Source organism: Heteronotia binoei, chromosome 9, assembly GCF_032191835.1.
Source record: "Heteronotia binoei isolate CCM8104 ecotype False Entrance Well chromosome 9, APGP_CSIRO_Hbin_v1, whole genome shotgun sequence".
Lineage (NCBI taxonomy): Eukaryota > Metazoa > Chordata > Lepidosauria > Squamata > Gekkonidae > Heteronotia > Heteronotia binoei.
Genome location: NC_083231.1, coordinates 110081322 through 110096209, shown reverse-complemented (window position 1 = coordinate 110096209; position 14888 = coordinate 110081322). Strand labels below are relative to the sequence as shown.

Sequence of the window (14888 nt, the reverse complement as noted above, 5' to 3'; positions counted from 1 at the left end):
AGGACAACTCCTGTGATAGCTGTGGCTAACCCAAGGCTATTCCAGCAGCTGCAAGTGGAGGAGTGGGGAATCAAACCGGGTTCCCCCAGATAAGAGTCTGCGCACTTAACCACTGCACCAAACTGGCTATGACTTTTCCCTGCAGACTCACAATTGAAAGGACGGCCAGTAAAAGCATCACCCATCCATTTTCCCTCAGGGTTCAAATGAGAGAAAAGAGGAAGAGATACAGGCTGTGATACGCCAAGTCTCTGTTTACTTTTCTGGCACAATCCAATTGCACAAAACAAGAACACTGCTCTATTTCGGCAGGAGGTCAGCAAAGGGTTGTTTCTGGTGGCAAAAACGGGCGGAGAGACTGATTTGCACTGAACTTCCAACATCGACCCCCTAAGAAGCCGATTCTTCGCATGCAATAAAGGCAATAATACGGTATACTGCAGGTATTCCAAGGAAAGTACCAAGGATCACAGGATATTTGCAGGGAGAAGGGGACAGAGGCATCCGTACAACCACGACAAGCATCTAAACTGCCACACGAGTCAGGGTTTTTAAACAGGGCCTTTGGGTTTTTAAAAAAAATTGGCCAGGACCTGCTGTTATTGTTGAACAAAGCAAGAGTCAAGCTGAACCTTTAACACCAACAAAGTTTTATTCAGAATGGCAGCTTTTGTGTGCTAGAAGCACACTTCATCAGACAATAGCAAGCGGTCCCAAACACAGAGAAAGTGGGCAGTGAGCTAGTATGCAGAGTCATGGAAATGTTTTTTAGAAGAAGAAGATGATATTGGATTTATATCCTGCCCTCCACTCCGAAGAGTCTCAGAGCGGCTCACAATCTCCTTTACCTTCCTCCCCCCCCCCAACAACAGACACCCTGTGAGGTAGATGAAGATATTGGATTTATATCCCACCCTCCATTCCGAAGAGTCTCAGAGCGGCTCACAATCTCCTTTACCTTCCTCCCCCACAACAGACACCCTGTGAGGTAGATGAAGATATTGGATTTATATCCCGTCCTCCACTCCGAAGAGTCTCAGAGAGGCTCACAATCTCCTTTACCTTCCCACCCCCACAACAGACACCCTGTGAGGGAGATGAAGAAACTGGATTTATATCCCGCCCTCCACTCCGAAGAGTCTCAGAGCGGCTCACAATCTCCTTTACCTTCCTCCCCTACAACAGACACTCTGTGAGGTAGATGAAGATATTGGATTTATATCCCGCCCTCCACTCCGAAGAGTCTCAGAGCGGCTCACAATCTCCTTTACCTTCCTCCCCCACAACAGACACTCTGTGAGGTAGATGAAGATATTGGATTTATATCCCGCCCTCCACTCCGAAGAGTCTCAGAGCGGCTCACAATCTCCTTTACCTTCCTCCCCCACAACAGACACCCTGTGAGGTAGATGAAGATATTGGATTTATATCCCGCCCTCCACTCCGTAGAGTCTCAGAGAGGCTCACAATCTCCTTTCCCTTCCTCCCCTACAACAGACACTCTGTGAGGTAGATGAAGATATTGGATTTCTATCCCGCCCTCCACTCCGAAGAGTCTTAGAGTGGCTCACAATCTCCTTTACCTTCCTCCCCCACAACAGACACCCTGTGAGGTAGATGAAGATATTGGATTTATATCCCGCCCTTCACTCCGAAGAGTCTCAGAGAGGCTCACAATCTCCTTTACCTTCCCACCCCCACAACAGACACCCTGTGAGGGAGATGAAGAAACTGGATTTATATCCCGCCCTCCACTCCGAAGAGTCTCAGAGCGGCTCACAATCTCCTTTACCTTCCTCCCCTACAACAGACACTCTGTGAGGTAGATGAAGATATTGGATTTATATCCGCCCTCCACTCCGAAGAGTCTCAGAGCGGCTCACAATCTCCTTTACCTTCCTCCCCCACAACAGACACTCTGTGAGGTAGATGAAGATATTGGATTTATATCCCGCCCTCCACTCCGAAGAGTCTCAGAGAGGCTCACAATCTCCTTTCCCTTCCTCCCCCACAACAGACACTCTGCGAGGTAGATGAAGATATTGGATTTCTATCCCGCCCTCCACTCCGAAGAGTCTTAGAGCGGCTCACAATCTCCTTTACCTTCCTCCCCCACAACAGACACCCTGTGAGGTAGATGAAGATATTGGATTTATATCCCGCCCTTCACTCCGAAGAGTCTCAGAGCGGCTCACAATCTCCTTTCCTTTCCTCCCCCACAACAGACACCCTGTGAGGTGGGTGGGGCTGAGGGGGCTCTCACAGCAGCTGCCCTTTCAAGGACAACCTCTGCCAGAGCTATGGCTGACCCAAGGCCATTCCAGCAGGTGCAAGTGGAGGAGTGGGGAATCAAACCCGGTTATCCCAGATAAGAGTCCGCACACTTAACCACGACACCAAACGGTGTCTCTTTTGATCTTTAGCAGATCCAAAGAGCCACAAGTTGGGGTCTAGATCCAAGTGGGTAGCCATGTTGGTCTGAAGCAGTGAGTAGAACAAAGTAGAAGTCAAGCGCACCTTTAAGACCAACCAAGTTTTATTCAGAACGTAAGCTTTCATGTGCTCTAAGTGCACTTCATCAGATGAAGAATCAGGTACAGTGGGCAGAGGTACATATAGCCGGTAGGCAGTTGTTTAGAATGCAAAATGGTACAAATTTAAGATCCAATGAAAGAATAGTAAAATTAACAAACTGAGCAAACCTTTGATCCGGGTGGCATGAGTATGAGAAAGCAACAAAACAGTAATATGTCAAATTGTGAGAATGTGGAGTGGAGGAGGAGCGGGCAGCTGGGGCCTGGTGTATGTTAGGTTACGTTAACTGGGTTGAAACAACAACGAAGGGTAATTAAGTCGGAATAGCAGATTGATGCTCATGTACTAAACCCATTAAGTATCCTGGGTGTGAAGTGGAATAAATGAGAGCCTGTTGCAATGTTAACTCTGGGTCAAAATGAGGGCATAGGTTTCTCAGAGAGTTGTTGTTGTCTGTTTTAGCAGGTCAGTGCCCTGGTAGACTGCATTCTCTGCAACTATTAAGGTACATCCGTGCCTCAAAGGGTGTCTGCAAACTGCAAGTGTTCCAGCGGAAAGAACACACACGCTAAGGTTGCAAAATCCCTCCAGGCCACTAGCTAGGGGAGGGGGGAGTGAGTGGGTGGCATAAAGCTGACAGATCCAGGTAGGGAAACTCCTGGGGATTTGGAGATGGAACCCGGGGAAGGCAGGGACCTCAGCTGGGTACAAGGCCCTCGAGTTCACCCTCCCAAGCATCCCTTTTCTCCAGGGGAAAGGTCTCTCCAGTCTAGAGAAGAGCTGTAATTTCGGGGGATCCCCAGCTCCCACCTGGAGGCTGGCATCCCTACGGGCCCCAATCTGCAACCTGCAAGAATTCAGGTGGAAAGTACACCCACATGAGGGTTGCCAGACCCAGATCAGGAAACTCCTGGAGATTTGGGATTTGGGGACGGAGACTGGGGAGGGCAGGGACTCCGAAGGCTACAAGGCAACCGACTCCACCCTCCGATGCACCCATTGTCTCCAGGGGAACTGATCTCCAGAGGGTGATTAACACATGGAATTCACTGCCACGGGAGGTGGTGGCGCCTACAAGCATAGCCAGCTTCAAGAGGGGGTTGGATAAACATCTGGAGCAGAGGTCCATCAGTGGCTATTAGCCACAGCGTATTGATGGAACTCTCTATCTGGGGCAAGTGATGCTCTGGATTCTGTATGCTTGGAGGGGGGGGGCACAGTGGGAGGGCTTCTAAGTGTCCTGGCCCCACTGGTGGACCTCCTGATGGCCGCTGTGTGACACAGAGTGTTGGACTGGATGGGCCACTGGCCTGATCCAACATGGCTTCTCTTATGTTATGTTCTGGAGATGAGCAGCAATTCGGGGAAATCCGCAGGTCCCACCTGGAGGCCGGCATCCCTGCAGTCCCTCAAGCAACCCGGAAAGTGTCAAGGCGGAGATGACACACAGGCACCCCCCTCCAAGGGCCAAGGCTCCCCCCCTCTCACCTCCTGGACCTCCCAGTCCACGGCTTTCTGCAAGACGCGGGTGACCAGGAGCGAAACGCTGGCGATCAGCAGGGCCACGGCCACGACCCCGAGGACGCCGTGGCACAGCCTCCTCGTCATGGCGGCGAGCTTTTCGGTTCAGCGAGCGAAGGATCGAGCTGGAGGGAGGGTCGGTGCGCGGCTCCTCCCGGGCAGGGGGCTGCTGCTGCAGCTGCGAGAAAGCCCAGCCAGGAGACGAAGGAGCGCTCGGCAAAGGACACCGGCGGCGGCGGCGGCTGCTGCTGCTGCTGCTTCCGACTGGGCGAGTCCCTGCAGAGGCCGGAGCGCACTGCCTCCTCCAGGGCTCCGGCCCAAGCGCCTCCCGCTCCCCGAAAGGGGCGGAGGGAAGCCGGATTGGCTGGCGCTTTTGGAAAGAGCCGCTCGGTTCGGTTCCAGTTTCCCAAAAGGGGGGTGGGAGGAGGCAGGGGAGGTGGCGCGCTTGCTCGGGGCGCGCTCGGCCTTAGGCGAGGCAGGAGGCCGGGTGGGAGGAGTTGCAAGGTTGCAATCTCACACTCTCGCACACTCTCTCACTCACACACACACACACACTCTCTCTCTCACACACACACTCTCATACACACACACACTCTCTGTCGCACACACTCTCTCTCTTACACACACTCTCTCATACACACTCTCTCACACACACACACACTCTCTCTCATACACACACACTCTTTCTGACACACACACACACTCTCATACTCACACACACTCTCACACACCACTCTCACACACACACTCACACACACACACTCGCTCTGGCATTCTCACACTCTCTCTCTCTCTCTCACACACACACACACACACACTCTCTCACACACATACACACACATACACTCTCAAACCAGGGGTAGAACAAAACAGGAAGTTGTACCTTTAAGACCAACAATGTTTTACTCAGAATAGATCCAAGTGGGCAGCCGGGTTGGTCTGAAGCAGTTAAACGAAGCAGGAGTCAAGTTGCACCTTTAAGACCAACCATTTTTCATTTAGAACATACGTTTTCGTGTGCTCTTAAGCACACTTCATCAGACGAGGAATCGAGCACAGTGTTATTATTCAGAATGTCAGTTTTCGTGTGCTAGAAGCACACACTATGCGGCTACAAACTTAGCCAGCTTCAAGAAGGGACTGGATAAGCATATGGAGCAGAAGTCCATCAGTGGCTATTAGTCGCAGAGCTTATAGCTGGAACTCTCTGTTTGGGGCAGTGATACTGTGCATTCTTGGTGCTTGGGGGGGCACAGTAGGAGGGCTTCTAGTGTCCTGGCCTCACTGGTGGACCTCCTGATGGCAGTTGGGAGTTTTGCGGCCGCTGTGTGTCACAGAGTGTTGGACTGGATGGTCCATTGGCCTGATCCAACATGGCTTCTCTTATGTTCTTATGTAACACAGAGTGTTGGACTGGATGGGACATTGGCCTGATCCAACATGGCTTCTCTTATGTTCTTATGTGACACAGAGTGTTGGACTGGATGGGACATTGGCCTGATCCAACATGGCTTCTCTTATGTTCTTATGTGTGACACAGAGTGTTGGACTGGATGGGCCATTGGCCTGATCCAACATGGCTTCTCTTATGTTCTTATGTGACACAGAGCGTTGGACTGGATGGGCCATTGGCCTGATCCAACATGGCTTCTCTTATGTTCTTATGTGACACAGAGCGTTGGACTGGATGGGCCATTGGCCTGATCCAGCATGGCTTCTCTTATGTTCTTATGTGACACAGAGTGTTGGACTGGATGGGCCATTGGCCTGATCCAACATGGCTTCTCTTATGTTCTTACGTGACACAGAGTGTTGGACTGGATGGGCCACTGGCCTGATCCAACATGGCTTCTCTGATGTTCTTATGTGACACAGAGTGTTGGACTGCATGGGCCACTGGCCTGATCCAACATGGCTTCTCTTATGTTCTTATGTGACACAGAGCGTTGGACTGGATGGGCCATTGGCCTGATCCAGCATGGCTTCTCTTATGTTCTTACGTGACACAGAGTGTTGGACTGGATGGGCCACTGGCCTGATCCAACATGGCTTCTCTGATGTTCTTATGTGACACAGAGTGTTGGACTGGATGGGCCATTGGCCTGATCCAACATGGCTTCTCTTATGTTCTTATGTGTGACACAGAGTGTTGGACTGGATGGGACATTGGCCTGATCCAACATGGCTTCTCTTATGGTTCTTAATTGGGCCTACCAGCTTCTCCTATAATAGTTGTGGCCATGCATTGGAGGGAATCTTATGTCGCTTTATGGCAGGGATCCTCAACGTGGTGCCCCATGGAGCTTGATAACACCTTTCCTGGAGCCCTGAAAACATTGGGACAGTGTGTGATTGCAATAAAAAAGGCCAGCACGATGCTGGGAATTATTAGGAAGGGAATTGAAAACAAATCAGCCAGTATTGTGGGGGTGGGGGGCACAGTGGGAGGGCTTCTAGAGTCCAGGCCCCACTGGTGGACCTCCTGATGGCACTTGGTTTTGGGGATTTTTTTGCCACTGTGTGACACAGAGTATTGGACTGGATGGGCCATGGGCCTAATCCAACATGGCTTCTCTTAAGTTCTTATGTTCTTACAATAGGATGGAATGGGAAACAGTCCTAAATATAGAGAGAGTGAGCAATGAATTAGTATGCAAAATCATGGAAATGTTTGTTAGCAGATTAGAAGAAACACAAGTTGGGGTCTGGAGATTGTTAGTTTATATTATCTGAGCTGCATCAACAAGGGGGCAATATAAGTCAGAGCAGCAGATTGGTGTCTTAAAGGTGCAACTTGACTCCTACTTTGTTCTGTTGCTTCAGGCCAACACGGCTGCCCACTGGGATCTATTCAACGGGGGGTGTTGAACTCATTTGTTATGAGGGCCAGATCCGACATAAATTAAACCTTGCGGGGCTGGGCCATGTGCGTCATAAAATGTAATGGCAGGTAGCAGAGATATACTTTATAAATAGCACAAACACAAAGATTTTTGTTTAAGCTTAAAATAAAACATTAGCCCTCGTTTGGTTTGAAGGTGCTTTCTTTCCTGTGCGATCCAGGGAACTGGGCAAAGGAAGCTCTGGCTCTTTCCTTCTTTTCCCAGGGGACCGGGAGGGGGAGGAGCCTCAGCCAATAGAAGGAAGAGAGGCTTGGCTCAGTAGCTCTGCTGTGTGATTGAGAGACCTTGGCAAAGCAAGCTCTGCCTCCCCCACTTCCTCCCCAAGGGAGGAGCCTCAGCCAATGGAGAAAGTAGAGGCTTTGCTCTGTAGCTCCTGTGCAATTGAGCAAAGCCTGGCAAAGCAAGCTGTGATGCGGAAGGAAGCAAGAGAAAGGGAGAAAGAAGCAAATGACAGCCAGTTGCTCGGGGGCCTGATAGGAGCCCTCCAAGGGCCTGATTTGGCCCCTGGGCTGCATGTTTGACACCCCTGCACTAAACAATGCACTTTCAATGCATTTGCCAACTGGGTTTTACTTTTTTGAACTGGCAAAATCCAGTTGGAAAGTGTATTGAAAACGGATTGAAAGTGCATCATTTAGTGTGTGTGTGTGATCACAGCCCAAGGGCGCTCTTGTCAGCTGCCTCATTCGGGGCGCTTTGTCGCGGTTGTCCGCTCGTCCCGCCAGGTCATTGGTCATTGCTGAGCTCCCAGAATTGCAGCTGCTCTCCAGACGACAGGGATCGACTCTCCTAGAGAGGATAGTTTGCTTTTGGAAGGTGGGCTCGGTCAAGGAAGGTTGCCAGCCTTCAGGGGTAAGAAAGACACAGCCCCCTGTGACAAGCAGTCCTAGAACCAAGACCAATTTAGCACTAGGCTTTTAATCCCGCTTTCGCCAGGGCCGGCGCATGGGAGTCGGCGAACAAGGCTATTGCCTAGGGGCGCCAGCTCCCGGCACGGGCCCCCTCCCTGCTCACACTGTCCCTGAGCCTCCCATTCCTTTTTTTCTCGGCTCTGAGGGATTGGAGCTCTCCTGATCCCTCAGAGCTGAAAGAGTGGCATTTTCTCTTCACCAGCGTCCGCAGAGGAACCCTCCATGCAAATGGCCATCCAGCCCTGCTCAGCCTTCCTGCGCTGCGGGAAAGTCGAACAGGGGGAGGGGGGGTGTTTGCACAGAGGGCTCCTCAAGGGGATCCCTCCATGCAAACGGCCCCAAATTTGGCCCGGCGCTGGGGGCCCTCCCCCACTGGAGGGTGGGGGCGGAGCCTTGCCTGGGGCAGCAAAAAACCCAGCGCCAGCCCTGGGTTTAGCCTTGACCCCAAGCTGACATTCTACACTAAGCTCATAGAATCGTAAGAGTTATAGAGTTGGTTTCTCTGATTCTAGAGTAGAATGTCAGTTTGGGGACAGGGCTAAACCAGGATTAAAGGTCTAGTGCGGAACCGGTTCAGTAGTCAAAGATTCAATCACGTTGCAAGCATTATGAAACGCAACAATCCCAAAGTTCATTCTGATAGAGACATTCCAATAAATTTGTGACAATCATCCACGGAACAACCACGAAGTGGAACAGGTAATGCGTCAGAAAGCCCTTAATAACAGTTCATAACAGAAACCAAAGATGCTTCTCTCTAGCCACAGAAAGACACGTCCTGTTCCAACCACTGAAAAAGAGGATTCCACTCCGGACAAAGTTCACAATCCTTGCAGCTTAACGAGTATTTCCGGGATATCTAGGACCCTATTTTCACAGAAGCCTTTATCCAAGCTATACTCTTTAAAGAGAAACTTCTCACTTATCCAACACCATTTCACTCTTTAAGGCTGCAATCACACACTAACTGACGCACTTTCAATCCACTTTCCAACTGGATTTTGCCAGTTCACGCAGTAAAATCTAGTTAGAAAGTACATTGAAAGTGGATTAGTTAGCGTGTATGATCACAGCCCAGCAGGTTGGGGCCTGGAGATCTGGAATTGCAGCTGCTCTCCAGACAACGAGGATTCGCTACTTTGAAGTGGACAGCTGCTTTATATATATAAATTGGGGTGTGGGTGTGTGTATATATATATATATATATATATATATATATATATATATATATATATATATACATATATACATATACATACACCCACACCATGATTGAGAGAGAGAGAGATCATGGCGTGTATATATTTATAATCTATATATCAATATATATCTTAGGGGGGGTGTATGTGTGTATATGAGAGCCCTGTGGCGCAGTGTGGTAAAACTGCAGTACTGCAATCGGAGCCCTCTGCTCACGACCTGAGTTCGATCCCAGCGGAAGCTGATTCAGGTAGCCGGTTTGAGGTTGACTCAGCCTTCCATCCTTCCGAGGTCGGTAAAAGGAGTACTCTAGCTTGCTGGGGGCGGGGGAAGTGTACATGACTGGGGAAGGCAATGGCAAACCAGCCCATAAAAAGTCTGCCGTGAAAATGTGAAAGCGACATCACCCCAGAGTTGTAAACAACTGGTGCTTGCATGGAGGACTACTTTCACCTTTATGTGTGTATATATGTGTATGTGTGTATCAGCCAGTTTGGTGTAGTGGTTAAGTGCACAGACTCTTATCTGGGAGAACCGGGTTTGATTCCCCACTCCTTCATTTGAAGCTGCTGAAATGGCGTTGGCTCAGCAGCTTCTGGGAGAGAATTCTCTCAGGCTCATCTACCTCACAAGCTGTCTGTTATGTGTGGGGGGGCGGGAAGGGAGATTGTAAGCCACTCTGAGATTCAGAGTGTAGGGCGGGGTATAAATCCAATCTTCTTCATCTTCTTCTTTAATCCAAAGCAGGCAATGGCAAGCCACCTCTGAACATCTCTTGCCTGGCAAACCTGATGGAGTCACCATGAGTCACCTTTGACCTGAAGGCTGAAAAAAAGGGAGGGGTGATGTGATTCACCCTTGTGCTGTGTTTGGAGAAAGAGAAAATAATGCCTCTGAACGAGTTTGCGTAGGCCTGCCAACTCTGGATTGGGGGTATTCTTGGAGATTTGGGGGCAGAGCCTGGGAAGAGAAGAGGGGCAAGTTCAGGCTCCACCCCCAAATCTCAGGAATTTCCTAACACGGAAGGCCTGAACGAGTGCCTCTGAACAAGTTTGCGTAGGCCTGCCAACTCTGGATTGGGGGTATTCTTGGAGATTTGGGGGCAGAGCCTGGGAAGAGAAGAGGGGCAAGTTCAGGCTCCACCCCCAAATCTCAGGAATTTCCTAACACGGAAGGGGCTGTGGTTCAGTAGAAGAGCCTCTGTTTTGCATGCAGAAGGTCCCAAGTTCAATCCCCGGCATCTCCCATTTAAAAGGACCAGACAGTAGGTGATGTGAACGACCTCTGCCTGAGACCCTGGAGAGCCGCTGCCACTCCAAGTAGACAGTACTGACCTTGATGGACCGACGGTCTATGCTAAGCCCATCTTCCACAGTATTCTAACATATTCTTTTTTGTATTGGCAAACTGGGGTGATACTTATAATGCTATGCTACATGTTAAAAAGTAAATCAGGTGGACAAAAACACCTTTTTTTAAAAAGATGTTCTATTTAACCCTGGGGTGTCAAACATGCAGTTTGGGGGCCGAATCAGGCCCCCAGAGGGTTCCTATCAGGCCCCCGAGCAACTGGCTGTCATCTGCTTCCTTCTCCCTCTCTCTTGCTTCCTTCTGCATAACAGCTTGTTTTGCCAGGCTTGCTCAATTGCACAGGAGCTACAGAGCAAAACCTCTATTTTCTCCATGGGCTGAGGCTCCTCCCTTGAGGAGGAAGGGAGGGAGGAATAGCTTGCTTTGCCAGGCTCTCTCAATCGCACAGCAGAGCTACTGAGCCAAACCTCTCTTCCTTCTATTGGCTGCGGCTCCCCCCCCCCTCAGTCCCCTGGGGAAGGCAGGAAAGAGCCAGAGCTTCCTTTGCCCAGTTCTCTGGATCCCATGGGAGAAATACAAAGAAAGCATCTTTAACCAATGAGTGCTAATGTTATAAGCGTGTTTTAAGTTTTTAAATATATATATTTGTGTTTGTCTGTGTTCTTTATAAAATTTATATCTCTGCTACTTAATCTTAAATAGGTACACACATGGCCTGGCCCGACATGGCTCGGCCCATCAAGGTCTCGTTTATGTCAGATCCAGCCCTCATGAGTTCGACACCCCTGGTTTCACCCATGCTTGAGGAGAAACAGAGCAATGAACAGACCCCACATTTATTGCTTTGTGACGGTGGATGCTCCCCATTATTCTCTGATTCTGACGTGTTTATTGCCTTTGCTATTTCCCCACACAACTAATGCTATACAGACCAAACTTCTTATTCTTTCAATTTGTTAATTTCACTATTTTGCCATTGGATTCTAACTTTGTACTATTTTGCATGCTTAACTGCTGTCCACACAAGCTATATGCAGCACTGCTCACGGTACCCCGTTTCATTGTCTGACGAAGTGTACACGCACACGAAAGCTTACATTCTCAGTAAAACGTTTTTGGTGCTACTGGACTCCAACTTTGTTCTATCACAGGATTGTTATAAGTGTAAAATGGAAGTTCCTTGTGGAGGCCACCCTCATCTTCACCGGCCTTCTAGAGAGCCGGTTTGGTGTAGTAATTAAACGCGAGGACTCTTATCTGGAAGAACCGGGTTTGATTCCCCAGTCCTCCACTTGCAGCTTGGGTCAGCCACAGCTCTCGCAGAACTGTCCTGGAAAGGACAGCTTCTGTCAGAGTTCTCTCAGCCCTACCCACCTCGCAGGGTGTCTGTTGTGGGGGAGGAAGGTAAAGGTGATTGTAAGCCGCTCTGAGACTCTGAGATTCAGAATGAAGGGCGGGGTGTAAATCCAGTTTCTTCTTCTTCTTCTTCTCCTCCGCTCTTTACCCTGCCTCAACATCCATCTCCATTATTGCTGTGAACCGTCACTCCAGAAAGGAGCATATCAGCGATGCTGAATCTATGTTAAACACAAAAATGACCTGCAGCAGAAAGCAGCAAACGTATGTATTCCAGAGCCTAGCAATGGCTAGAGGCAATGTTAGGCTTATCTGGCAAAAAAAAAAATCTTTAATAGGTAGAAAGCACAAGGGCATGAACACTAAATGTTTGAGGGAAGGAAGGACAACAAACAGATGGGGAGAGAAGAGAGGGAGACGTGGAAAGAAAGTAATTTTAACTTTAAATACATTCTCCAAACCACTGGCTCGCTTGGCTTTGAAAAGTTATTTAAAGGGACAAATGCCTTCTCCGTGGGGGCTTCAATATGTGTGAAAGAGTCACAGGTGGCTCCCGAGCCACAGTTTGACCACCCCTGTTCTAGAAGCTCCTCTCATTGAACATTTCCTGTCTGAACACCGTTCTATAGATCAGGGGTCCCCAACACCCGGGCCGCGGACTGGTACCGGTCCATGGCCTGTTGGCAACCGGGCCACAGAGTGAGGCAGAGACCTTCACCTACTCTTTATTTAAAGACCCCCATTGCTGAGGGGAAAGTGTAGATGACTGGGGAAGGCAATGGCAAACCACCCCATAAAAAGTCTGCCGTTGTGAAAGCAATGTCACTCTAGAGTCTGAAACGACTGGTGCTTGCACAGGGGACTACCTTCACCTTTACTTTTTTATGTGGGAGATGGGGTGTGGGGTTGGGGGCAGCCTGGGGCAGCAAAAACCCCAGCACCCCCACCGGTCCACTGAAAAATTGTCTTCCACAAAACCGGTTCCTGGTGCCAAAAAGATTGGGGGCCGCTGTTGTAGATGATATGAAATGTTTTGTTATCTAAAAATATCTGGACATTCCTAATAACAATCGGGATGTGCTTTGGTTGCTTCTTCAAGAAGAAAGCTTCTGGATCTTTAAACTTAATTCCATGGCGCCTGTTGGTTTGAACTCCACCATTGATTGTGCTTGTTATTCGTAAAATAGGTTTGCTATGTCCACCTATCATATGTTCTGCCTTACATAGTTATCACCAGGACTTTCTTTGTAGAAAGCGCCGGGACCTCGCAACAGTGATCCACGCAACCGTCACCTCAAGATTAGACTACTGTAATGCCCTCTACTTGGGGCTACCTCTGTGCCGGACCCGGAGACTGCAGCTAGTGCAGAACGCGGCAGCCAGACTGTTGTTGGGGCTCCCGAAACGGGAGCATATACGGCCGGGGCTGCGTGAACTGCACTGGCTGCCGATTACATACCGGGTCCAGTACAAAGTGTTGGTCATTACCTTTAAAGCCTTGTATGGCCGAGGACCCGCCTACCTGAGGGACCGTCTTTCCCCATATGAACCCCAGAGAGCACTGAGGTCAGCCGGGAAAAACCTAATGACTATCCCTGGGCCGAAGGAGAGTAAATACCAGAATACTAGAACACGGGCCTTTTCAATCGTGGCCCCGGCCCTATGGAACCAACTCCCCGAGGAGGTGCGGGCCCTGCGGAACCTCGATCAGTTCCGCAGGGCCTGCAAGACCGCCCTTTTTAAGCTTGCACATTCGGACTGCTAAAGAAGTTTGTTAATCAAGGATCCGCCAATGCGGTTTTAAAGACCTATACCGCTGTGTATAAACTGGCAGAACTAGCGTTAAACACCATCAGCACTGTCAGTTGAAGTTACTTAACCGTATGTATTGGATTATTGGATTTAATGTTATTAAGTTTAATGTTTTTATATTGTTAAATGTAAAGGTTTTATCTACTATTGTATGTTTTTATAAAGTGTTGTTAGCCGCCCTGAGCCTACTGAGGTGGGGAGGGTGGGATAGAAATAAAATTTGTTGTTGTTGTTGTTGTTGTTGTTGTTGTTGTTGTTGTTGTTGTTGTTATTATTATTATTATTATTATTATTATAAAAAGCCCAGCAGGAACTAATTTGCATATTAGGCACACACCCCTGACATCACCATTGTTTCACATAGGGCTTTTTGTAGAAAAAGCTCAGCAGGACCTCATTTGCATATCAGGCCACACCCCCTTGCACCAAGCCAGCCGGGACTGCGTTCCTGTGCATTCCTGCTTAAGGAAAAAAAAACACCTGGTTATCACACCTTGTATTGTGTGTATTTGCTTTAAGAGTTTGCACAGGTGTGAGGGACTGACCGCATAGCTCCAGGACTTTTTTTGTAGAAAAAGCTCAGCAGGAACTCATCTGCATATTAGGCCACACCCCTTGACGTCACCGATGTTTCACACGGGGCTTTTTAGGACCTCATTTGCATAATAGGCCACACCCCCTGATGCCAAGCCAGCCAGGACTGCGTTCCTGTGCTTTTCTGCTCAAAAAACGCCCTGCATAGCTCTATTGAGATAATGTTCTCCAAAGATTGGTGCTTGAGATGTTGCTGCTTATTTTGAAGTGGTGAGTGCTGTTTCTTTGTTTTGTATTGCCATTATTTGGGATATGGACCTTTTTATGTGTTATTGCTATAGACATGGGCTTATATTATGCCTCGCTGAAGAAGGATTGGCAAGAAACGAGTTCACAAGTCGACAGTATTCGTCAGAGGCTTGCTGATGGCCATTCCATTCTGGGGGAAATCATCAAAACGAGCATTACAGTCTTTGAAACTTGACACACTTTATTCAAATTTCATTGGATTAGCACAAGCCCTTTTGCTTCAAGGTGGGGGTGTCAAACATGCCATTTGGGGACCAAATAGGGTTGCCAATCCCCAGGTGGGGGCAGGGGATCCCCTGATTTGGAGGCCCTCCCCCCGCTTCAGGGTAATCAGAAAGCGGGGGGGGGGGATGTCTGCTGGGAACTCATGATTCCCTATGGAGGCTTATTCCCATAGAAAATAATGGAGAATTGATCCGCAGGTATCTGGGGGTCCTGTGTTTTGAGGTAGAGTCACCAGATTTTCAGTATAGCATCCAGTGGCTCTCCCCAATAT

General features: G+C 49.1%; 1 protein-coding gene across 1 annotated transcript in view; it reads right to left on the bottom strand.

The window, feature by feature from the left end:
• SCARB2 (scavenger receptor class B member 2) overlaps positions 1–4151 on the bottom strand; it is a 68078-nt gene extending 63927 nt beyond the window's left edge. Inside the window, exon 1 of the mRNA XM_060247408.1 lies at positions 4024–4151. Coding sequence (XP_060103391.1) covers positions 4024–4143 — 120 coding nt within the window. The 5' untranslated portion in view covers positions 4144–4151. The remainder of the gene's footprint in view (positions 1–4023) is intronic.
• Between the last annotated feature and the right edge of the window lie 10737 nt (positions 4152–14888).